This window comes from Pipistrellus hanaki (assembly GCF_964339955.1).
Source record: "Pipistrellus hanaki genome assembly, chromosome: 3".
Classification (NCBI taxonomy): Eukaryota; Metazoa; Chordata; class Mammalia; order Chiroptera; family Vespertilionidae; genus Pipistrellus; species Pipistrellus hanaki.
In genome coordinates, this window is record NC_140505.1 from 100,469,624 (window position 1) to 100,489,169 (window position 19,546).

The 19,546-nt window shown below is 39.9% G+C and overlaps 1 protein-coding gene across 2 annotated transcripts in view; it reads right to left on the reverse strand.

Moving 5' to 3' along the window:
* The window catches only part of POMP (proteasome maturation protein), a 391,736-nt gene that overhangs the window by 1,055 nt on the left and 371,135 nt on the right, over nt 1-19,546 (reverse strand). Inside the window, exons 1-5 of one of the 2 annotated variants that reach the window (XM_084878698.1) lie at nt 15,660-15,873; nt 13,338-13,435; nt 11,342-11,402; nt 6,921-7,022; nt 3,144-3,237 (exon numbers count right to left, since the gene is read on the reverse strand). In XM_084878698.1, the coding sequence (XP_084734824.1) occupies nt 3,144-3,237; nt 6,921-7,022; nt 11,342-11,402; nt 13,338-13,435; nt 15,660-15,662 (358 nt within the window). In that variant the 5' untranslated portion in view covers nt 15,663-15,873. Of the gene's footprint in view, nt 1-3,143; nt 3,238-6,920; nt 7,023-11,341; nt 11,403-13,337; nt 13,436-15,659; nt 15,874-19,546 lie in introns of those variants that run through there. The other variant, XM_084878699.1, reaches the window with a different exon arrangement.

Sequence of the window (19,546 nt, forward strand, 5' to 3'; positions counted from 1 at the left end):
CTCAGTATTATGCCAATGTTAAAAAATAAACAATGCCAAATATTTTCTGATGATGTGTTTGTATGAAGATACGCAGGAGGACATACACTACTAACAGCAGGTAAACAGAGGGAGAAAAATGGGTAATTATGGAGGGCCTGAGTTTGGGCCATATTGTTTTAAATTTATAAGCAAACAATATATTCATTTAGATTACTACAATTTCCTATAAACTCTGTTTTAAGCTTTTGACTTTAATAAAATATGTACCTGTTAAGTAAATAACTTGCTCAGGAGACAGCATACCATGTGAGAAAGGCACTGGCCTGTGTTTCCAGTGCCTGCTATGCCATGAGCTCGCTGTGAGACTGGGCAGGACTGAGCCTCTGGCTCACTGTTACTTTTCTTACAGTGAGGGTCTGCACTGAATGGAAGGCCCTTTCAGCATTAAGGAAGAGTCCATATTTTACTTCTCTTGCCCTCCTCACATGCCCTTCCCTTCCTTGTAAAATGTACAGATTGTTCTTGGCCAAGAACTTCACAGATGAGTGAGCAATGCCCTCATCGCCTCCAACACATTACAAAACATATACTGGATAAATACCCAGATTTCCACTGGGTTTAACAGTCCTCAGAGTTCAGATTAACAAACCACTCCCTCGTAATAGACATAAAAATTCCTCCTGGGACAGCTGATGAAGAGAATGTGATGAGCAAGAGCTTGCAACACTTACTGGGGATTAAACACTTCAAAGGCCCCAGCTCTCATAGGTTTGTATTTAAGTTGAAACAAGAAAGAAGAAAAATACCAGATAATTGCTGTGCAAAGAATTAAAGTGAGGTGACAGAGTGAATGGGGACGACTTTAGACTGGATAGTCAAGGAAGGCCTCACCAGAGCTGTAACATTTACACTGGGATCTGAAAATGAGGGGGTGGCGATATTCTAAGCAGAAGGAACAGCAGAGGCAAGGTCCTAGGGTAAAGCCATAAACTGCCATATTGTGCAGTCACAGTTCCCACAAAGGGGAAATTACCCAAAGTGCCATGCAGAGGTCTCATCCTGACAAAAATCACCTACCTAGTTAGGGGATCTTTCCAGCTCATATCTACCTTAGAAAGATGCAGGATGAATACAAAAACATGTCCACAAGATAGTAAACTTTTTAAATGTGAAATTACATCACATCACTGATTAAAAGAATTCAATGGCTTTCCACTGCATTCTCAATATACCTCTACAAAGCTCTGGCTCCTACTAGCTTTTCAAACTCACCTTATTCCACTCTCTACCCTTCTCAAAACATTCCAGCCACATGGACCTGGTTAACATATTCATATGTGCATTGGGAGACAATTCTCTATAGATCTCTCATGATTCTTAAGTCTTGGAGGCAGATCTTTACAAGGCTATTTCTAAAGTAAACAGCCTCAGAACACAGATCGGGTCTCCCCTGGAGTATACAACAGGCAGGCTGGTTGCCTATTACAAAGATTCAGGTGCCCTGACCTGGGGTGGGTTCCTCTTCCTGTAACAAAATACACAATCTATGCAGGCATCATCTGACCCTCTTCTCGCTGCCCTGTGGGAACTGGGGCTCGGGACACCAACAGAAAAGGTGATACTCTGGCTACTGCTGCTGCTGTGATCAATTATCCTTTGTCTCTAAGAGTCTTGCTTCTGCCAACTATGGCAGGCTTGTTATCTTGTAAGTAGGATAAGCATTTTAAACCCTTCAGCGTATTTCAGCTGTTCTCAAGTAGAAGACCCTGAGCATAACTGCTTCTTCTCTCTGACATATTCTTTCCTCTCCTTATAGATGAAATAACTTTTAGGAATCAACTTATATGTCATATTCGCAGAGGTGCCTGCCTCTTCTACCATAAAAAATAAAATTAAACAACTCTATCCCTATCCTTTTTATTCCTAGAATGTAATCACAAGTTTGTGTCTTGTCTAATGTTTACCTCCCTCATTAGAAAATAGATGTTTTTTTTACCACTGTATTCAGAGCCTCGCCAAGAGCCTGACACACATATTTGACTGCTGAATAAATGCTCAGTAAACTCCACTCCTTCTTTACACAGAATCACAGAAGCTGACTTTTATATGAATGCACTTTAACTAGTTAAAAGATAAGAATATATAGACGAACTATCACCTACTAATTTTAAATGAGGTTCAAATTCAATGTAAAAGCTTAGGAGTTCCTGGCCCATCATTTAAAACGCTCCCTCAGGGGAGATTCTCAAAGAGGAGGTTCACTGGACTTCTTTCGTGTCCACAGCACTTCCTTCCCGGACATCAGCAGTCAAGCAAAACTAGTATAATTTAATCCTGCTGGGTTTTGTGTTTCTCCTGAATTGCTGAAGCATGGTGAGGAGTAGCAATACTAGACAGAATTATATTTACCTTCCTCAGAACCAGAAAAAAAATAGAGGATGCTATAATTAATAAAGGATGCATGTTTTGTTCTTACTGAAAAGTTATGTATCTCTTACTAATACAATTATGCAGGGAATTTTGTTAAAGATGATAGAGTCTTCTTTTCTACTCACCATCTATAAAAGCGAAACAATTATTTGGGGGGCAGCAGATATTCTTTAAAGAAAACTTTTATTTTTTTAGTTGTTTTAAAAACTAGTCATAGCCGAAACTGGTTTGGCTCAGTGGACAGAGCATCGGCCTGCGGACTGAAAGGTCCCGGGTTCGATTCCGGTCAAGGGCATGTACGTTGGTTGTGGACACATCCCCAGTAGGGGGTGTGCAAGAGGCAGCTGGTCGATGTTTCTCTCTCATCGACGTTTCTGGCTCTCTATCTCTCTCCCTTCCTCTCTGTAAAAAATCAATTAAAAAACAAAACAACAACAACAAAAAAACCTAGTCATAGCCCACAAACGAGAACACTGAAACAACAATATTGTTTATATTATCTTAAGTATATTGTATTAGATTCATATATTAGACTTCATCCTCAGGAGAGGAAATGAGTGAATGACATAGCCTCAGAACTCCACAAAAAATGTTCACTTTTAAAACCAGTTAAAAAACAATTATTACCATTAAATTGTATATTACTGCAGTAACTAACTAGGACAAGAATGCTGGGTTTTGTTTGCTGCTGCTGCCTTGCACATTATTGGGTTCTAGAAAAAGTTGCTTACCATTAAGAATATCTTCAAATCCAATAGTCTCATCATTACCCCTCAAAATATCCAGTGAAAAGTTTGAGCTTGGAAGAAATGGAAGACGCTGAACCTTTGGGAAAAGTATGAAAGGGCAAGATTAGAGAAAAAAAAAAGAAGGTGGGGGGAATGTATAATCTAATTTTATGTTTTTCATTCTTTATTTATAAAATCCACAAAACTAAGTGTTAATTTAACCAGTATGGAGGAAAATAAACCACTCATATTTTAGAACCAAACCCAGTTTTAAAAATTTCTCAAAATATGTAGACACTGAAATTGTACTTTTATAATACTGTCTGGTTTGCACATATTTGGGGCTTTGCTTCTTTCTGTTCATGACAATCACAGCATATACCATCTGATGAAATGCCAAATCCCAGAGCCTAACACTTTATCTAGTTTCTAATAAAGGTAAGATGATCAAATTTCTGAAGAAATTCCAACTTAGGGTCAGCATTATTTTATTTAGTAAACTGATTACTTCATTTTGTACGTTCTGTATTGCTCATAGTAGAAAGGTAAGTTATGACCCTTTCAAACAGTAGTGATAATCAGAAAGGTAGATCAAACTCATTTGTGGGGCCTTTAAAAGACACAATACAGTTTTGAATGAGTGTTATCTAGTTTTTCAAGTGTTAAGTAAGTATACCACATTCGTGTACCTAAGTACAGTGGAGAAAGTCCAGGCGTGGAATCAGAGAGATCTGGATTCCAATTATGACTAACTACTCACCAATCCTAGGGCTTTGCAAAAGTTACCTCATCTGTCTCAACCTGTTTCCTTATCTGTGAAATAGGATTACACCATCTCCCTCTCAAACTTGTAGTATAGCTGTTCTCAACAAACCTTAATGTAGCCCAGGGGTCCTCAAACTTTTTAAAGTGGGGGCCAGATCACGGTCCCTCAGAGAGCTGGAGGGCCGGACTATATGAACTACTAATTCCTACTGTAACACCTCGGCTGCGCTCACTGCCCAAAAAACCTGGCGGGCAGGATCAGACTCCTCTGCGGGCCGCATGTGGCCCACGGGCCGTAGTTTAAAGACCCCTGAATTGTAGCCAAACCAAATTTTCCATTTTTCTGTTCTTCGTCAATTGTCTGGCAGTTATAATTTGAATCAATGCAGACAATTTTGGATTTTGCCAAAAGAATACCAAAAAAGTAATAGATGGTCAGTGACTAAATAATACTAGTATTTTAAAGTAATAACTTCAGAATATAAGGAGATAGTTAATATTTTTTTCCACCAAAGAAAAATATATGCAGGGTTAAGGGTTGAGGGAATTAATGCGGGAAAAAAATACAAAGGTAATACTTTCAACAATAAAGATAAATTAAAAACAAAAGAAAACAAAAAGAAACATACGCAGACTAAAAATCTTTTTAATTACTAATGGCCTATAGTTATTTCTTTGTGATATGGAATAATTTCTCTAGCTTATCAAAACTATAAAAAAAAATAGTGTGGTGAGGGATATAAAAAGAAGAGGAAGAAACAGAAATGAAGCCTATAAATTAAACCAGACAGTAAGGGGGATGGTAGGTACAATTTGACCAGGGATATAACCCTGAGAAAGCATCAAAAGCAGGGATGAGCAGGCAGTAATTATATATCCTGACAAGCAAGAACTGCAATAATATAGGGATCAGGCCACAAGAGCTAAAATCCTGAACAAAGATTTTTGGACCAAATGGCATTAAAAGCTTAGGCCCAAAACATGAGCAATATGTAGCTGGGATCTGAGTAGTAGGAGCATAAAAATATTTTTAAAATTTTGTGCAAAAGCATGTATGTCATTTGATCTGCAAAATAACTCCAAACTGTTCTCACTGCTAACTCTATTTCACATTAAAATCAAACACACGACTTAAGGTTCAAAAGGGTCTCTAAAGTATTGATACTTAAGTTCTCAAGACTAGTAGGTGGTGGAGCCAAGAGTGACATCCTGGTTATTCTGATGTGAAGCCATAAATGCTCTTTTAGAGCTTTATCCTTGAAAAAAAATTCTAAAACAGCTTTCAGAATGACTTAGTGATGGCATTAATAGAATATATTGAAAAAGACACAATTTTAGCCAGGTGAGAGAAAGGAATCCACAGTAGCAGAAAGAACATGTGCAAAAGCCAAAGGAGAAAGCACAAAATCAGGCAAGATACTTGCAGTAACTGAGCAGTCGATGGATAGAGCATGGTGAAGAGCAAGGAGAAGGCAATTCATGACCAGAGCCACATTAAGGAAGTGGGTTTTACCCACTTTTAGGGCAAAGTGAGGGGAGCGACATGATCAGATTTATGTTTCACAAAGACTATTCTGGCTAGAATGTGGAGTGGTAAGTAGCAGGAGTGGGTGTTGCCATAATCCTGATGAAGCATAGTCAGGGTCAGACCCCACACAGCCGCAATGGTAAAAAGAGGTAACTGACTGGATGTTGGAGGGTGGGGGTGGCAGGTAAGTGCTAGGTGACATAATCAAGGCTAATGTTCCAATTTCTACCTTAGGGAAAATCTCTTTGTATACGATAAAAAGTATACGAGAAACAATGAGTTATTCTGTACTTGAGTGAAATTTGAAGTGCCTGTGGGATTCCCAACTGGAGAAGCCTATAGGTTTACAGCTCAATGATAACTAAAATCATAGAAACAGACGGGAAATAAGATGAGGAAAGGGCCAGAAATGGGTACTAACAAAACTGGTATTTCAGGAACCAAATAAATAAAAGGAATTTCTATAGCAACAGCTAAGAATGAGGCTTCAGAGGAGAACATCAGGAAAGAACAGTGTGCTAAAGCCAAGGCCAGAAGGCATAACAATGCCCACTGCTCACGAAGTTTCTGTGGTGTGAGAGCCAGAGAATCATGGACTGAGTGAATAGGAGCATATGTAGCAATGTAGGCAACTTTAAAAGTATATATATATATCTTTACTGATTTCAGACAGAAAGGGAGGAGAGATAGAAACATCAATAATGAGAGAGAATCACTGATCAGCTGCTTTCTGCATGCCCCCACCAGGGATAGAGCCAGCAACCAGGCATGTGTCCTGGCCAGGAATCAAACTGTGACCACCTGGTTCATAACTGACACTCAACCACTGATCCACACTGGCCAGAGCTATGTAGACAACTTTTTAAAGCTCAACTTGCAAAAGCATACTTAGTCAGAGACAAGTTGCTATAAAGGAATTTGAGATTGATACAATTTGTGCATTGTTTTAAAAGACAGAGGTTCAAATATATGTAAAAGCTGCTGTGCTCCAGCAAGCAGAGAGAGGCTGGAAATAATCAACTATGGAAAGTATCCACGAAAAAGGAAGTCCCTGAGGTAGTGTGACATGACAATTCCAGAACGTGGAGGACAGTTCTTACATTCTCAGAAGGCCATTTCTAAGGATCTTACTCCTAAGCAACTGGTGTACTGAGGTATCTACAAAAATGCCTACTTGATAGATCCACTTGGATAGTCCCACAGGCATCTCAAATTCAACCCTCCAAAAGAAAAAACATGAAAGTGGATGCAGTTATTAAATTTTCAGACACTGAGCCCATAATTTGAAGAAGTTTTCCATTTAATGATTTTTGGTTTTCTTTTCTATATAAAACAGGATTCGAGGTCATGTCCTAAAAGGGGGAAAGTAGAATAGATTGTAGGGGAGAAGGTCAGGTTTATACAGCTGTTATTAAAATAGAAGAGTAATTCCAATCAGTATCAACACACACGTGGGATGCATACATAACTGACACACATACACTCACCTGTTGCACTGCCTTGAATTCCATTTGCAGTTTTAGTGGAGCAAATAGACCCTGGATGTTTCTCAGTGTGGAAAAATTCATTTTATCTTGGTTGAGCTGGAACTACATAAGAGAGCAATGCAATTGTATTTTTAGTTATTTTAAATCCTAACCCATGTTTTTAAATTGATTTTTAGAGAGAAAGAGAACTAAAGAGAGAGAAACATTGATGGTTGCCTTCTGTACACTCCCAGATTAGGGATCGAACCCTCAACCTAGGTATATGCTCTGACTGGGAATCAAACCCATTACCACACAGGACGATTCTCCAACCAACTGAACCACTTGGCCAGGGCAGCAATATAATTGTAAATGGTACACTCAACATTCTGCCTTCAAAACAGTTAGCATTGATACACATGTAACACAATACTTAAAGAGTTTTAATGCCCATAACTGAAATAAAAATAAAATACTTTTACTAATTTCTTGAAAAAATATTCAGATATATATGTCTATATTTTATCCATCAAGCAGGTATACTTCACCAGTGTAAAATTATCAAAGTTTGGACTTTAAAACTAATAAATTAAAGAATATCTTTCACATTGCAGAAATATATTCACAAAGCATAGTCACAGTTCAGTACTTTTGGTTATAATTACCACAAAACTGGTAGAGCAAAGAAAGGGTATAAATAATCTGAGATCCAAAAACAGTTACATGCAGTGACAAAAATAGTGAATTTCCAAGTACGAAAGTGCTTATCTCAAAAGATTTCATAAAAAAATAATCAGATTCATTATACCTCCCTGTTAAGGAAACTACAATGTTTGAATCCACTTTTGGAAATAACTGATTCTTGGGTGGGGAGGAACCCAAATCTCTGAACAATCTGTATTGGGTATACCCAAGCAATTTTATTTTTGAACCATGATTTATTATTTCTAAAAAACTTTTATTACAATTCAATGTATTTCAGGCAAAAGGAATCAATTTGACTTTTGGATTCTAAAACATAGTTTCCCAAAATGGCTCTTAAAAACAGTGTTTATGATATGCAAACAGATGGCTGCAGAGATTTGTCTGAACTAATGAGGTAAAGTGACATCTGTGACTTTTTACTACACTGTACTCTTTAAGATTTTTTTTAAAGTCCTCAGTAAAAAAGGTAACTGATTAGGTAAGATATCTAGCAATATGGTTTTTAATTACTTTAGCTTAATAGCAAAATTCTGATGGATGGTCTACATTTTGGTCCACATTTAGGGAAAATCTGAAATATTTTATTATGAATATATGACCTAAAATTCCACTTGAAGGGTCTCCTTTAAATTTTGAGTTATGTTGCCCGGCTGGTATGGTTGAACTTTGACCTATGAACCAGTAGGTTTGATTCTGGGCACATACCTGGGTTTTGGGCTCCATCCCTGGGGGAGTGGGGAATAGGAAATGCACATGCAGGAGGCAACTGATCAATGATTCCTTTCATCATTGATGTTTTGCTCCCTCTCCCTTCTGTCTGAAGTTAATAAAAATATATCTTTAAAAAATATTGAGTTATCCTCTTAACTAAATAGAATTTTATGTAGAAAAGTTCAATTGATAAACTTTGATAAGTATACCCACCTTGTAATGTGATATCAAACTGCAATTAACAATCAACATATATCTAATTATTTGCAACAATATGCAAAATTAAAATTAGATTCTATGGCAATAAACAATAAAACTTAAAAAATAGTTTACCCTGGAGACAGACCATATATATGTTATATAACCTAGTTGGGAAGATATTACACATAGATCAGGGATTCCCAACTCTTGGCACTATTAACATCTTGGGCCAGGTAATTTTTTGTTGCACTGGGTGTAGACTGTCCTATGCATTGTAGTGAGTTTAACAGCACCCCTGGCCTCTACTCAATAGACACCAGTACCAAAGACCTTCCCCAGATACCACTTGTGACAACCAGAAACTACCAAATGTCCCCTGGAGGGCAAGAACATCCCTAGTTGAGAACAGCTAGCACAGATGATGGCCATCTTCTTCACTTTCACCACTGCAGTTCCAATGAGAGAGCTACTACAAGCCAGCACACGCTGAGGGAGGGCTATAACTCCACTTTACTGACGAGGAAGGAAACCAAGACTTAAAGAGAGATTACTAAGCTACTTGCCCAAGTTTACTTAACTAGTAAGGAGTATAATGCCAAGCATTTAAACTTCTATATAATTCAATTACACAACCCATGCAAAAGGACTTACAGTCCTATATAATAAAAGGCTAATATGCAAATAGACTGAACAGTGGAAGAACCGGTCCCTATGATGCGCACTGACCACCAGGGGCAGACGCTCAACGCAGGAGCTGCCCCCTGGAGGTCAACATGCTCCCACAGGGGAGCACTACTCAGCCAGAAGCCAGGCTCATGACTGGTGAGCACAACGGTGGTGGCGGGAGCCTCTCCCACCTCAGCGGCAGCACTAAGGATGTCTGACCGCCTTAAGGCCTGGCGCCCGCCCCCCCATCAGTTGAACATCCCCTGAGGGTTCATGGACTGCGAGAGGGTGCAGGCCAAGCTGAGAGACCAAACCCCCAAGTGCACACATTTTGTGCACTGGGCCTCCTAGTGGATAATAAGTGCCATAAATTTCAAGTGAGAAACTGCCATTAAGCTGGTTAAGTTATTAACATAACATAGAATCAATAAATATATGCTGAGTCTCAAAAGATCTAAAAATTTTTAGACTCTTCACTATTTTGGCCAGTCTCAGTCAGATTTATCAAAGTTTCTCTACCATGTATTGCTCAGAACTAAACCAATATTCCACATCTAATAATCAAATTAATACTTAGGAAAATGAAGGGTATAATATCCCTTGATTTGAGCTCCATTTATTATTAATAAAGTCCAAGATTGCATTAACTGTTCTTCAGTGGCTAACATAATCTGCTGGCTTATAATAACCATACAGTCAAGTTTTATGTACCAAGTCGATTTACCCCTTCTAAATGTTTATAATTCATTTTTGAACCTAAATGCAAAATTTCATATTCCCCTGGGAAAGTGGTTTTTTGACTTTTGGCTTTGATCTATTTTGTCATCTGATGTAGTTCATTAACTCACTAAAATTAGCTATACTCATCAGTTTTTTTCTTCCATGGTTAGTTTACATGCTTTCCATGGTTAGTCTCATCTCTGACACTTAATCTTCCTACAACTTCTGAGCATGAAACTAGAATGCAATTAAACTAAGAGCCATTTTGTTTTCTCATCTAATTGGAACTTCAATTTCACCATCGAATTATTTGTTCTAATGCTTTTTACACAAAGATCTTTTCCCTTACTAAAGAGGATGAAAAAAATATGGAATAGGTCAGCTTTCTGGGTGACAGTACACCATGTTCCCCAAATAGTCACATTTCCTCTTGCTCTGAAAGTGCATTTAAAAGCCCTCTACACCAGCGGTCGCCAACCTTTCAGACCCCTCAGACCACCGGTTGGCATCCACTGCTCCAAAGGTTTCCTTAAACCAGCAGTTTCCAACATTTTGGACCTTGGCGACCGCTGCTCTATACTGCCTAAAGAATATCTGTACAGGCTACACCCTCTTTGATAATGACCTTTCCCCATCTACTTCACTGGAGAATATATTGGCCTAAAACTATTTTAATGTCCCCTCCTCAATAAAGCCTTCCACAATCGTTAAGCACAGGTCGTGCACCATTCTTGATCCTCTAAGCATCTTATGGAGCCCCAATAAATTACTTATTCTCCTATTAAATTTTCAACCCCTTAAGGTTAGGAATTATGTCATATTCATCTGTGTACATACTATGCCAAGTAAGTGGGTATGTCCCTCTGTAACTTGGAGAAGCAAGGTTTGAGAAAGAAGCAAGGGTAGAGCTAGGGACTTGGAGGACTACATCAAAAAATGGCAGGAGAAAAATAGAAAATGAGATCATAAAATGGAAAAAAAAAAGAAAAGAAAAGAAAAGAAAAGAAATATCCATAAAAAAGAGAAAAATGTAGCTCCAACCAATTTGGCTCAGTGGATATGTTGGCCTGCGGACTGAAGGGTCCCTGGTTCGATTCCGGTCAAGGGCATATACCTTGGTTGTGGTGTGTGCAGGAGGCAGCTGATCGATGTTCCTCTCTCATCAATGTTTCTAACTCTCTATCCCTCTCCCTTCCTCTCTGTAAAAAATTAATAAAAAATATATTTTTTAAAGAGAAGAATGTATAGAAAGGGAAACTTTAGTGAAGCAGTATAAGAATAAACAAAGTCTACTCTACAAAAATATTAAAAATAAGGTGCCATACTCTTCATGGTCAAATCTCCATCCAGAATTATCTTAATAAATGAAACCACAAATGTATTATTAAAAGCATTTTTTTACCAGAGGATAAAAATAGATATACTGTTAATATACTTACATTTTTTTCTGATAATTCAAGGGGATGACTGGGCAAAAGTTCATTTTTCACAGAAGAAAAACTGAAAACAAACATTTAAAAAAGATTACGTATTAATCAATACTTATAGCTTAAAATCACATCTATCAAAGGTATAACTACAATGGAATGACATGAGGGATTTTGAGGGAAATAATGAAACTTCTGTCTCTTGACAGGAAATGATACATGTATTAAAATTCACATAACTACTCACCAAAAGGGGGAATAAGGTCAAATTTTAAAAAGTCAAATTTACTATATGCTAATTGTTTTTAAAATGCATCTATTATAAATATCTGGGGTCCACATTTCAATTCACTTAGAAAGATCGCTCTAAAAAATGGTGTTAAATGATGCGTGAAATCTAGAAGAAATTTCATAAAGTATGTTTTTCACTATTACCCTTATGACATGCTTTTGTATTACATAAAATATCTAAGTCTCTTCTGCTCAGGTCCAATGTGTATTTAATATTCAATGCGTCTTTAATAACACATGTCAAACAACATGTTTGACATATACTGGACACCTCTATGTACAAAGTACTGTGTTAGGTGATATACAGCCAGAACCAGGCCATTCATCTTTATTACACTAGATATATAAAGATGACTATCTTATTGTCCAAAACAGAATTTGAGAACTGAAAGAAACCTTAGAACTCATACAATAATTTACTGATGTTTTCTTTATACTAGCGGTTGCCATTTTTTTCACACCTCACAGACCACCAGTGATCCGATCTGCGGTACACCGGTTGGCGACCGCGGCTCCAAAGATTTCCTTACTCCAGCAGTTGCCAACCTTTTGGACCTCACGGACCACCAGTGATCCGCAGAACCCTGGTTGGCAACCGCTGCTTTATACAAACTATTATCCTAAAAGTGGAATTTGAAAATGGTCCTGCTCATGGTAATCTTACAGTATAGCCAGAGAGAAAAAATTCTATATAATAAAAGCATGATATGCAAATCAGCTGAACAGTGAAAGAACTGGTTGCTATGACATGCACTGACCACCAGGGGGCAGGCGCTCAACACAGGAGCTGCCCTTTGGGGGAGTCAGTGTGCTCCCACAGGGAGCGCCTCTCTACCAGCTGGACTCACAGCTGGTGAGCACAGAGGCAGTACTAAGGAACAGCAAGCAGGCAGGCAGTAAGGATCGAGGGGTCCCTCACTGCAAGAGGGCGCAGGCAGGGCTGAGGGGGGACGGACACACACACACACACCCCCACCCCCACCCCCACCCCCACCCCCACCCCCACACCCACACCCGACAGTCCATGAATTTCATGCACCGGGCCTCTAGTAAATACATAACAAATCATTAGGAATTGGTTACTGGCTACCTTATGAATTTGATTATACTATAAATCAAATTGTATCTCAAATTCCAAAGGCTATATACTGCACCTTTCACTACAAAATGGAAAGATAAAAACGAGGGGTTAATAAATTAATAAATGGTACCCAGACTCCATTAGAATGCCATTCCATTACAGTAAAATCTAGACACATTAAAATTAGATATAAAATTCAAAACACAGAATGTGGTGGGGAGGGCATTATTATTATTTGATTAAGTAGAAAAGTAATCTGCCAAAAAAAAGAACATAGAAACTTAAACATAGAAACACAAAGGAAACCGAGAGAAGGACCACAACTGTATGCTAAAAGCTATAAAGTGAAACGCTCCAATAGTTAATAAGTTAATAAAATGGTTCTCCAAGTTATAAAGAGCAAAGTGAAGAATCCTACTAAATCATGTTATTGGATAACAACTCCTAGGAGGATGCCCTAACCTACTACTCTGATAAGGCACTTCTTCGGCTATAGAAACATCTAAGTCTCCACTCCCTTTCACCCCAAGTAAATACATATTTAGGGCCTAGCAAAATATTTACAGAATATCATGAAAAATAATTTCTAGAAATAGTTTATGATAACAAAGTCAAAGTCACAATTCCCCCATATACCCTTTTCGAAGAAGATCATGACTTTCAAAAGGTCCACTTGCTGATAGCTCAGTAACTGGAATACTGTCCTTGAGCTGAGATCCAAGTCCTCTGGTATTCTATAACACAAATGAAAAAACAGTATTAAATACAAAAAATTCAAAAAGCCCATACTGAACATCTAAGGAAAAACCATGGTTTAAGCACTAGAGAGAAAAAAATAAGGTCTCTGCCCACAAAGAGCCCAGTCTAGATTTTCTCAATGAGCATTATACTAGAGTGACACAGATGGTACAAGAATATGAAATTTATGGGTAGGAAGGATCCCTGAGTTATTTCTGAATGCTGTCAGATCAAAAGGAATTCTAGGAAAAAAGAAACATGGGAAAAGGTATAAAAATATAAATGATGTAGCAAGTAAGGCAAAAGTAAAGGTTCAGTTTTATTCTAATATTGATAGCTTCTGAAGGGTTCTGATAAATTGTCACCCTATACATTTATACAATAAAACATTTACTCATCAAGTATTTACTAAGCATCTACTATACGGCAGGTACTCCTGTTACATGTCAAAAATATATGTCTTCCAGGGTTTAGTCTGAAGATAGCTTAGACAAGCAAATAAAATATAATAAATGTAAAACACAAGATGCTGATTTTATTTTTTGTTAATCCTCACCCGAGGATATATTTTCATTGATTTTTAGAATGGAAGAGAGGAAAGAGACAGAGACAGAGAAACATTGACGTGAGAGACACATCGACTGGTTGGCTCCTGCATGTGCCCTGTGATCCAGGCTGCAACTGAGGCAGTTGCTGTGGGCCAACACTCTATCCACTGAGGCAGACCAGCTAGGGCAGAGGCTGACTTTAAATCACTAGTTGCTCAAGTTCAATGTCCTTGCAATTCTGCATAAAGATGTAAAAAAAGCTACAGGTAGTTTGGTATGTCTTATACTGTTCTAGTATAAGACATACCAAACTATTCTGAGAAACCAGCTTTTAAAATTAATTTCTAAAATCATTCGTATATTTTGTCCAGGGTTTCTTAGACCTACCACGCTAGTCCATGCTCTCACACTTGGATGACTTACACTGCACGCTACTGGATCTTACCGCCTACCCACTCTCCCATTTTCCAACTCTGCCTATCAAGGTTTTCCAAAAGCACAATCTCCCCCACAAACACTGCTTCAAAACCTTTCACTGGCTCATTAGTCTTGTCTGAAGAATGAAATCCAAAAACCTTAGCCCTGGAACTCAAGAATGTGCACAACATGTTTCAACACCCTTACACAGAAAGCATGAGGTCAATCAGGAAAAGGATCTGGAACTAGCGTGGATTGTGATTAACCTACTACGCGACTGTAATCACCCATACAACCCTCTGGCCCTGTTTACTCATCTTTCCAAGTACCTTCGCAAATATACATCCCGTTACTTTTCTGCACATTCTCCTCCTCCCAGATTGCTTCACTGTAGTGACAGGTGGAAAGTTTCTCTTAAGCACAAAGAAACAGGGAATTATGATCTCTGTATTCTACTGTAATCATCTTCAATTACCTTCTGTAAAATATCAGGATTAGTAATTGACATTTCTAATTAAGTAGCAGAGGAAAACAAATCTATGAAAAATTAACCATCACTACATACACTTTGAGTGTTTTTAAAACCTCTTTACAATGATCAGCAATTTTCTAAATCTAGCCGTGGTACTCATATCAGAGGCTGGTGATTCGGGGGCTTTCCCAAAATCACAACTTTTAAGTTAAAAAGAGAGAAAGAGAAAGGGAGAAGGGGGGTGGAGATGCACTAACAATGCTGACAACTGCTTGGCTTTTTCCCCTCCAACATCTGGCACAACACATGCTCCCAAAATCGTTTGTAGGGTAAAGCTGAGTGATCAAAACGCGCCCTATAGTTGTGGGTTTGTAATGAAGTCAGTCCCAAGGGTCGGGGTGGGAGAGGAGTGTCTGGGCTCCCAGAGAGTCTCCCCTCTGGGGAAGGCGCCGGCGAGGCCACACACACAGGTTGCACTTTCGATATGTCCTTTCCAGCTCCGCGCCGACTACAAGGGGTCGGGGTCTGCTGGGGGGCAGGAGGGCAAGCACCGAAAGAACAGCAGGTGCTGGAAAAGAATGAAGCCGCGGGGCCTGCACCGGAGCCCGGCCCGCGCGACAGCCACGAACGCCCGACCCCATGACTCAACAGATGACGGGCCAGGCCGGCCTCGTCCCCCCGCACAGACGCCGCGCCGGGACCCGCGGGGAGGCGGAGGCCGGGTCCCGCTGGGGCTCGTTCCCAAGCGCGCCGGGACCTCGGGTCACTCGGGGGTCCACTCACCATCTTTAGCTCACTCTGCAAACAGCTCTCGAGCCCTTAGCGTCAGCCCGCCGCGCCGCTCACTTCCGTTTCCGGGGTTGCTCCCCCCTCCCCATCCGCCGGAAGTGCGTCCGTCCGGGCGAGGAAGGAAGGAGGCCGCGGGTCGCCGGCAGGGACCGGAGCGGGGCCGCGGCTCCCACGCCCGCAGTCCCCGGGGACCGGCCGGGGGCAGGGAGGGGTGCGCGGGGGGCGGGCGGGGACGCGGTGTGCCCGGAGGGGAGCCGGCTCCGCTCTGGTTTCATAAACAAATGCCGTGCAGCTGACTGAGCGCTGTGCTTCTGAGGATGAGTCTTATTTAATACAACAACCCAAGGATAGATACTCTGTTTTTCATGAGGGCACGCCAGGCATAGATGGGACGAGTGAGTAGCCTGCAGTCGTTCCACAAGTAAGGCAAAGTTGGAACACAGGCTCTTTAAGTTGTTTAAAATCATATATTGAAGGCCTGCCAGGTTCAGGACCCTGTGCTGAGGCTAAGAAAGCAAAGACCCAGGCTAATGTGGTTCCTGGGCTCCTGGAGCAGAGGAAATGTTAAGAGATGGGAAGGGTGAAAACGAATTAAGTGTGATAATTTCTGGCATATATTGGTCTCTTATCTATATAGTAACACAATTGTAATTGCTTTAAGTGAACTATTTCCTTTAAACCCTTAATCTTTTGAAGTGGTACTACTATTACTTCAATTTTACTGGAGAAGAAAGCAAGACAGAGAAGAGTTTATAAAAATATGTCCAAGGAGCCTGGCTGGCATGGCTCGGTAGGAGTGTAGTTCCCCTACATGGCAGGTTCAATTCCCAGTCAGAGCACATACCTAGGTTGTGGGTTCCATCCCTGGCCCCAGTGCAGACCTATGCAGGAGGCAACATGTTTCTCACATCAATGCCTGCCCCCCCCCCACTTCCCCTCTCTAAAATCCAAAGAAAATACCCCCAGGTGAGGTTATATATATATATATTTCCTACATAATGAAGAGCTAATATGCAAATGGTTGTCACTCCCTCATGCCATCACACCGTAATGGCTCAGACACTCAACACTGGGGAAAGAGGAATGGGGACCAGCCAGGCTGTGGCACAGGAGAGGGACAAGCTGCCCACCCTGCCGTCCCAGGCACCAGTGGCTGTAGTCACAGCCCAGGTAAAGCTGCCCACTCATGATCCCCTGCAGCTGTGGCTAGCCTGTGAGAAGCCAGGCCTGGTCCTGGGTGCCCATGGCCAGCCAGAGGGAGGGAAGCCCCAATCCCAGGTGCGGGGCAAGACAGAGGTGTTTAGGGACAATCAGATCAGTAGGGGAGCAGTTAGGAGAGATCAGGCAGGCAGGCAGAGGTGGTTAGAGGCGATCAGGCTGGCAGGTGAGCAGTTAGGAGCCAGCAGTCCTGGATTGCAAGAGGCAATTGGACATGCCCCAAGGGGTCCTAGATTGGAAAGGGTGCAGGCTGAGCTGATGGGGACAACCCCCCACACACACACACATGCATGAATTTTATACACTGGTCCTCTATACATATTAGAGGAAAAGAATGAAGTAATCATATATATATATATATATATATATATATATATATATATATATATATATATTTATTTATAAAATAAAGGATCCATCTTAAAGGACCCATAATCCTGTAATGGTATTGCCTAACAAATATAATATGACATGATGGACTCATGCTCTGTCACCAAATGATGGAGCTAACTTGAAGGAATCTTCTGGCTGAGAGCCAAAGAATAAGAGTGAACTAGTTTGAAGTAGCAAAGTATATGAAAGAATATTACTGGCAGATTTGCTTATGCAAAAACTAAAGTGGGAAAGAAGGTCTATGTGCCCGAAGTAAGGGAGAGAGTAGTGTGAGCTGAGGCTGTAAGATGGAGCCAAATTTACTATGGAAGCCCTTCTGCACCAGATTAAAGATGAGGGTTTATCTTTTAAAAGCCATTGAAGGATTTTAAGGAGGGAGGTGATAAAGTTTCATATGTTATGTAAATCCAGTGCCATAGTCCAACAGCCTTGAAGTTCTCAGTAATCTAGATTTTAAGTATTGTGCACTGCTGTCCTTTACATGTCTGTTCAGAATATCCATGTTTACCTTGAGATTTGAGTTGGTGTTTCATTTGCATCTTTTCCCTTTCACTCAGCTATATCTAAGGAGCAATTTTAAAATTGTGACTTTTTTTTGTAAATCATTTTAATGTTTGTTAATTGCTTGCAATTCAGTCATTAAATATTAGTTGAGCATTTGTTTGGTATTAAAATCTAGAACTACAGACAAGAGAAATGCATTTCCCTATCCTTGAGATGTTTTGGTTTTCCCAGGGGAATAGACATGGAAACAGACATTTAAAATGCAGTGTAGTAAATACTTAATAGAGATAGGAGCTGGGCCAGGAAGTGGTTGGGAACTGAGGGAAAATGGCTTTTGAGGAAGAGAAATGTGGAAAGGCAGATTTGCAAAAGTGCTTGTTATAATCTGATCAATGAACGACCTTTGTGTGGTGTGCTGAGGTTTGGGGCTTTTTCTTGAAGGAAATAGGATAATGAAGGTCTTTCCACCAACACTTGACTTTAAAATTTGTCCTGGTGGCAGCATGAGGATACACTGGAATCAGGAGAAACTAGGAGCCAGGATGCCATTTAGAGCAGTGGTCGCCAACCTTTCAGACCTCACAGACCACCAGAGGTTGCAATAGTCCAACAGAATGTTGCAATAGTGCAAGCCAGAGATGATAAAAGTGTACATTAACGTAGTAGAGCATATTGAAAGATTTTGAGAAGCAGTGAAAAGTAGGGATGAACTTGAGAAATAAGAGAATTCAAGAGTAAGCCAGAAGAAGGGGAGCCTGTCATGGAGACAGAAAATAAATGGTCAGAGGGGCAGAATGAAAACCAAATCCAAGTGCTCTGTTAGAATCCAAAGGGGAAGAAAGTATTCAGAGGTTGACAAGTAGTTCAAAAGAGAGGTTAGAAAGTAGTTTTAAAGTAATTTCAAGTCCTGGCCAGTGTCGTTCAGTGGTTAGAGCTTCCAACTGCACACCAAAATGTCACTGGTTTGATTCCTAGTCAAAGGCATATACCTGGGTTGCAGGTGCAGTCCTGCCTGATCCAGGTGTGTGTGGGAAGTAGCCAATCAATGTGTCTCTTACATTGATGTTTCTCTCTCTCTAACTCCCTTCCCCTCCTTTCCACCCTCTAAAAAAGCAATGGAAAAATAACCTTAGGTTAGGTTTAACAAAAATAAGTAAAGTAGATTCAAAATGATTTGAAGTTTTGAAAATAAGCATTTGGTAGCCACTGTGAGGACAGTTTTAGTAGCACAGCAAGGAGGAAAATCACTTTATTTTGAGCAGTATACATCCATATACGGTATATATATATTCATTTAAAAGGTGTTGTTACAGTATTAACTAAAACAAGGCAGTGTTGAATATTATGACAATTTAAAAATTAGAATTCATACCAGAATAGTTCATGTTTGCTTAAGCTGTATCTGTTCTATACTTTGGAGAATATTAATAACAATACCTCTATATTTCAAGTCCTGTTCTTAGTTCTTTAGATACATTGATACATTGTCCCAGGAAATTCACAATTACTCTATGAAGTATATATGACTATTATCCATCCACATTTTATTTAAGAAACAGGCTTGTGTGCCTTGTAAGGGAGCAAGTAACCTATTTTTTTTATTAAAAAAAACAACTTTTTATTGTCTTCCTTGATTTTACTCTTATGCCTGTGGTACAGATATCCCGAATGCAGGTAGTTGAACACAGAAGAAATGCCCATCTAGGTGCATGCTGGTAATGAAACATGGATGAGAAGCAGTTGAATGACCACAGCCAGTTTGGTCA